Source organism: Gigantopelta aegis, chromosome 10 (assembly GCF_016097555.1).
Source record: "Gigantopelta aegis isolate Gae_Host chromosome 10, Gae_host_genome, whole genome shotgun sequence".
NCBI classification, from domain to species: domain Eukaryota; kingdom Metazoa; phylum Mollusca; class Gastropoda; order Neomphalida; family Peltospiridae; genus Gigantopelta; species Gigantopelta aegis.
The window spans coordinates 52,189,119-52,196,169 of record NC_054708.1 but is presented as its reverse complement, the minus strand read 5'-3'; the positions used below and the strand labels follow the sequence as shown (position 1 = coordinate 52,196,169).

The 7,051-nt window shown below is 37.3% G+C and overlaps 1 protein-coding gene across 1 annotated transcript; it reads left to right on the top strand.

Moving 5' to 3' along the window:
• Positions 1-2,440: 2,440 nt before the first annotated feature.
• LOC121383928 (acylpyruvase FAHD1, mitochondrial-like) lies at positions 2,441-6,020 on the top strand. Its single transcript, XM_041514029.1, has 3 exons — positions 2,441-2,532; positions 4,455-4,551; positions 5,488-6,020. Exons 1-3 carry the CDS (start codon positions 2,456-2,458, stop codon positions 5,977-5,979), a joined length of 666 nt encoding a protein of 221 aa, XP_041369963.1. The 5' UTR covers positions 2,441-2,455; the 3' UTR covers positions 5,980-6,020.
• Positions 6,021-7,051: the final 1,031 nt, after the last annotated feature.

The following is a 7,051-nucleotide window of genomic DNA, read 5'->3' as shown; positions in this document are numbered from 1 at the left end:
GATATATGAAAGAAAGAAAGAAAGAAGTGTTTTATTTAACGACGCACTCAACACATTTTATTTACGGTTATATGGCGTCAGATAAAGATATATGAGATATTGAGAGAGAGAGAGAGAGAGAGAGAGAGAGAGAGAGAGAGAGAGAGAGAGAGAGAGAGATAGTGTCTTGAATTTTTACAGACGTCATGAATACCAAAAACACACCGGACATACAGACATGGATCTCTCAAGCAAAAAACTACGTTTAAAACAGAAGCATCATACATTGTTTTAAAGGACCATGCACTTTTAATCTAGCCCCCCCCCCCCCACCATCGTGACCACTCTCTTCCCTCCCTACATCCCAAAAAACTACGTCACTACTCCTGTGATTTTTGAAATAGGATAAACACGGCAAATAAATAGTATAAAATCGTTCTATTCACATCAAATGAGTTTTTGCCACTTCTTATACTATGTAATCAATATCGAATCAGAGAATATTTTCTTTCAAATGAAAAGCCAAACATTTTTTTTTTTAATCCACGCCAAAAAAGAGCAGAAAGTTATCAATGGATACCCATTATCAGGAATCCATTAACGTGAACATTTAGTTCTCCTCGCTGGGAATTTGGACGGCAGCAAATGACATCCTTTGACCAGACTAAATTGTCCCCGTATTTCAATCCTTTTCTCAAATTGCCCCATCACGATCGCTTTGTGCGATGTTCATTCACAGAACGCCATTCTACCGGATTAGAAATGGTCTCGGTATAGAGTGAATGGAATATTTATTGGCTTAACATGATGCTAAACTAAATATGTAGTCTGCTTGTTTTTAAATCGCGTAATAATTTCGCAAATCGAAGCTTACGGAATTAGGCGTGAAAAGGAAGATTTTTTTTTCGTTTTAAAAAAGAAGAAAAAAGAAGTTCTAAGACAAAATGAAACATGTGCAATGCGGCCAACCAGTAAAAAACAAATCCCACCCAGTTTGGACGCAGATGAATTTGTTGACGTTTCTGCGCGTGTAGGTTGCATTGTACCAAAGCAGAAAGCTCCGAGTCAATGTTCGAGCGGCTCTGATTGGTATTAATAGATGACATTGATTATTTGGCCAATAAAGATATGAAGAGTTTAGGCGCAAAACGCGATATAGGGGCCTATCCATTTTACGGAGGGGCGGGACGTAGCCCAGTGGTAAAACGTTCGCTTGATGCGTGGTCGGTCTAGGATCGATCCCCATCGCTGGATCCATTGGGCTATTTCTCGTTCCAGCCAGTGCTCCACTATGGTGTAACAAAGGCCGTGGTATGTATTATCCTGTCTGTGGGATGGTGCATATAAAAGACCCCTTGCTGCTAATCGAAGAGTAGCCCATGAAGTGGCGGCAGTGGGTTTCCTCTCAATATCTGTGTGGTCCTTAACCACATGTTCGACGCCATATAACCGTAAATAAAATGTGTTGAGTGCGTCGTTAAATAAAATATTTCCTTCCTTCCTTTTTACGGACATTATATAATCTATAAATAATATAACATTTTGATTTTAAAACGAAATAGAGCAACAACAGAGTGGAAATAAAATATAGACTAAAAGAGATAAAGTGAGGATAAAAAGATATAGGTAGATTTAATTAGATTGGTATAGAGTGTGGGTTGATGCTTGGTAGACCCATGTACCCACCACTTTTAATATCACAGAAAAACAAACTTTAAATATTCCAGAATGCACTCTGCCGTTCGAGAATTATAGTCCGTCCCATCCTCCTACAATCATAACTATTTTTGTGTGCAATTTACAAAAGAATCGGCTCAGAAATAAATAACTTGTAGTTAATTCCATAGTATGAAAAAGACGTTTCCTATGGGAAGGACTACAGACGGACATCTGGACGGTTATGGCTATAAACCATTGTTACAATGTGCTCTAGTGACTTTAACTTTTTCCAACAGTCGATTATTAATAATAATAATAAAAAGTTTGTTTTGTTTAACGACACCACTAGAGCCCATTAATTTATTAATCATCGGCTATTGGATGTCAAACATTTGGTAAGTTTTATATATCGTCTTAAAGAGGAAACCCGCCCCGTTTTCCATTAGTAGCAATGGATATTTTATATGCACCATCCCACAGACAGGATGGCACATACCACGGCCTTTGATATACCAGTCGTGGTGCACTGGCTGAACGAGAAATAGCCCAACGTGTCCACCGACGGGGATCGATCCCATACCGACCGCGCATCAAGCGGGCGCTTTACCACTGGGCTACATCCCACCCCTTTGATTATTAATAACAAACCAATGTAGGCTATGGTATTGTTATTTAACAAACGTATTTGAGGTACAATATAGTGCTGGGGTGGCGTTAAACATTCATTCATTTAGTGGTATAAGAGAGGTAACTGCGTAATGCCCAAAGAAAAGATAACTCTCACTTTACACTAGTTGAGAACTTTGATACTTTGACCATGTCAGGAGCAACACGGAATATTGCACGATTCGTCGAGTTTGGTAAAAAGATAGTATGCGTTGGTAGAAATTACAGGTACACATTTAACGTTGTTTATGTAATGATTAAAACGAGACTGAAATAGTTCACAGTATGTGGGGAAAATAAGAAAACTGTTAAAATTGTACCTAATGTAAAGTATTGTAGTTTATCATTGTAAGCGGTTACAAAAATGCATTGTAGACTGAGGGTGTCAGGACGTTTCGGCCCCAGTGCATGTTCGGCCCCTAATGCAATATACGGTGATCTAGTGTTCGTGTATACAGATATATTCTGTAATTATTATAGTAACACTTTAGATGGTTACATACTAGGGTAATATAATATAAATAAAATACAAATTTGTAACATTAATTTGTCGAATAACATCCAGTGCACGCGCACATACATACATACAATACTGTCAATAGGCATGTATGTCATCGCGTTCATGTAGAATATCACTGATAAATGATCAGGGCTCACCCTGGGTCAAAAATACCTGTAGCCAAAATATTAACCAAATGGAATTTTTATTAGCCATATTGTGTCCATTCAGTTTAACGTGAAGCGCACAAACCAGTCTAGCGAACGTTTTGTTTTCGCTCAGTCTGGCTGAACACAAAGCCTTTGAGATAGCCTACATGTCTTTCGGCACTGAACTAGCATGTGTATTCAAATTGACACGCATTGTCGGTCTGTTTTTATTACTTTGGTTCAAAGACTTTACAAAGTAAAAACAATAACTTACAGATCTTCCAGACATTGCTGTCATACATGTTGATGCATGCAGTTAAAATTAATAACCGTGATCATTAAAATAAGCAAACATAAGGCCTACGCTGTATTCTGCATGACACCGTTTCTCGTTACCGGTCGCGAGATCGCTATTACGCTAATTGAATATTTGGTAGTATTATTATGTTTGAGGTGTCTGATAGATTATGTAACCGTTTGTTCACATCAGAAGACAGAAAATGGCTTAGCCAAAATTTTAGCCACTTGCAAATTTCATTAGCCATTTTTTTTAAATTAGCCAATGGCTAATTTGGCTACCGACAGCACAAGCCCTGAATGATATGGTTCTGTACACATGTAACCCCTACTGACGTCAAACATCAGTGGTTCCAATTCTAGCCACATGTAAAGCGCCCCTATTATGGGAAGGGTCAATATGGAAATATAAGTAGAACAAACGCAAAACAATTTATTGCAATTTAATAAATTGTATTTACACAAACAAAATCAGTTTAATAATTATATGTTAATTTTTGGATTATCAAAGCTAAATACAGTTTTGGTTGGTTGACTCTTATTTATTCTTTAACACTCAGATATTATGTTAAATTAAAAAAAAGAAATAATCACAAAAAGAGAGAAAGAAAGAAACTACAATACTTACGATAAAATTTAATAACAAAACCCAAGTGACTGAATAATTTGATTTAATGAAACAACAATAACCGGAGACAAAACGACTAGGGTTATGGGGCCGAAACATCTGGGGCCGAATGTGTAGTAGGGCCGAAACGTCTCGAAAGCAGCTGATGAAAAGTTCAGTCGCATTATGTGTTTCACATATTAGTGTAGTAAGTGTAATACTTCGCTGGAGTATTAAAGAAGAAACCTGTTTCTGTTGGTGGGCCCACTGGGCTATTTCTTGTCCCAATCAGTATGCCACGACTGGTATATCAAAGGCTGTAGTATGTGCTATCCTGTCTATAAAAGATCCCTTGCTGCTAATAGAAAAATGTAGCGGGTTTCCTCTCTAAGACTATATATTTAATTACCAAATCCAATAGCTGATGATTAATAAATCAATGTGCTCTTGTGGTGTGGTTAAACAAAGTAAACAAAACAAAAACTTCATTTGCTTCATGTTCAATAAGCTTATGAAATTCTAAGTTTTAATTTGGTGAGTTGTTTTGTTTGAATTTTATTTGATATTTATTTTTTTACTTTTATTTTATTTTTTACAGTGAGCATGCGGCTGAACTTGGAAACCCTGTTCCTAAGAAACCGATCCTCTTTCTGAAGCCATCAACTGCTTATGTCTCTCAGGGGCAGACAATCCAGGTAACAGGAAGGAAGGAAATGATTTATCGGTGGCGCAGTGGTTAAGCCATCAGACTACAGGCTGGTAGGCACAGGGCTCGCAGCCCAGTACCAGCTCCAACCCAGAGTGAGTTCTTAAGGGCTCAATGGGTAGGTGTAAGGCCACTACACCCTCTTCTCTCTCACTGACCACTAACCAACTAACAATTAACCCACTGTCCTGGACAGACAGCCCAGATAGCTGAGATGTGTGGCCAGGACAGTGTGCTTGAACCTTAATTGGATATCAGCATGAAATAAGTTGAAATGAAATGATTTATATAACGATGCACTCAACACATTTTATTTATGGTTATATGGCATTGAACATATGGTTAAGGACCACACAGATATTGAGATAGGAAACCCGCTGTTGCCACTTCATGGGTTACTTTTTTCGAATAGCAGCGAGGGATATTTTATATGCACCATTCCATAGACAGGATAGTACATACCACAGCCTTTGTTACACCAATTGTGGAGCACTGGATAGAACGAGAATTAGCCCAGTAGGTCCACCAACGGGAATCGATCTTAGATTGATCGCACATCAGGCGAGCGCTGTACCACTGAGCTACGTCCCACTCCCTCCAGGTAACAAGAAAAAACAACAAACAAAACTGATGATGAACGATAAAAGAGCTTTTTGCCCCCAAGTGAAACAGAAAATTAAAAAAATTTCTTTGTATAATTGAGTTCATATGCATGTGCATTGTTAGTTGATTTTGTTGGATCACAGACTTTATGCTACATGTGTAATTTCTAAAACAATGCTTCTATCCTAAGTCAGCATTTCATTAAATAAAACCTATGTGTTTTTTAATGCTACATGTAGTTCCATATATGGGCTAGAACTATATACATCTGTATGTTTAACAAGGGATAAAAACTATATATATATTTTTTATATTTTATCAGATTCCACCAGAATGCACTTCTCTTCATCATGAAGTAGAACTTGGCATTGTGATTGGTAAACAAGGTTCCTGCATCTCTGAAGCAGACGCCATGAACCACGTGGGCGGTTACGTTCTCGCTCTCGATATGACTGCTAGAGACTTTCAGGATGAGGCTAAGACAAAGGGCCAACCTTGGTCGGTGGCCAAAGGATTTGACACGTCCTGTCCCGTTGGTGACTTCATAGAGAAAGAAAAACTCGGAAATCCAGGAAACGTCAATCTTTGGTTAAAGGTCAATAACGAGATGAGACAGAATGGGAGCACAAAAGACATGATATTTAGTATCCCGTATCTAGTGAGCTACATCAGCAGATACTTTTCTTTAGAAGCTGGAGATTTGGTATTGACAGGAACGCCCTCTGGTGTGGGTCCTGTGAAGCAAGGGGATATAATTGAGGCTGGAATTGCAGACATTTCCAAAATCAAATTTGTTGTGAATAAAAGAACCTAAATCAGGGGTTTATCCAGGTTTTTAGTTATGGTCCCATATCTGATGGGATTGGAAAATTAGTGTGAGTAAATCATACTTGGGATATTTTTTCGGGTCAATGAAAGATGCAGTACAACACTGTTAAATTTATTACAACAAACATATATATTAAATATATACAGGGTTCTTATGCGTCCTGGAAATCATGGAATGTAATTGAATTTCATGATTTTAAAATCCAGGCCTGGAATGTTCTGGAAAAAACATTAAATTTGATTATGTCCTGGAAATGTAGGCCAAACTTTGATGGGTTTCTTTTTGTCCTCATAACCTGTCTTAAATTCAGACAACAATTTGTTATAAAAACATTCATTGAAAGAACATTTCATGTCGTGGAAGAATTTTGAAATGTCCTGGAAAAGTCCAGGAAATATACTTGAATTTGATGGGGGTTTTCAAGTGTAGGAACCCTGATATATCGGGTCTTCTAGAATGTTTATAAAATCCACTAGCCATGGGACAAGTGATTTAAATTCACCAGCCCTACTTTACTTCAAGTTAATACAATTTTACAAAATAATAGTAATAATTGGATATGTCACCTAAAAAGGAATATAGAGCTTAAAAACACTAACATTTGGGGGTGGGGTAAGGGCAGGATATTCATATTTACAAAACAAGACTGACTGCAACATTTGACCAACATCAATTCACTAGTTGTCGGGCATGGCAATAGTAGTATCACTGCCATGAGAGTGGGGCTACCGTAATCTAGAAGCCCTGTATTATCTATATATTGGGAATATTTAGCATAGAAATTGGGAATTATCAATCCCACATGATGTCTGGAAAAATCCTGTATATAGAAACTCCTTATTCCAGTGTCGTGTAAACAGTACAGTATTCTAAAAGGATTTGTATTCAGAAACTGCTTTGATTTGTTTTCATTGTACTGTTAAATCAATAAATACTTACAATGAATTTGTGTTTTATTGTATATAAATTTATAACTTTAGTACAAGAATGTTGTGTTCTGGATGATATCAAGAACGATGGGCAAACATTTAGCTAAATAGTATTCTTTAAATACTGA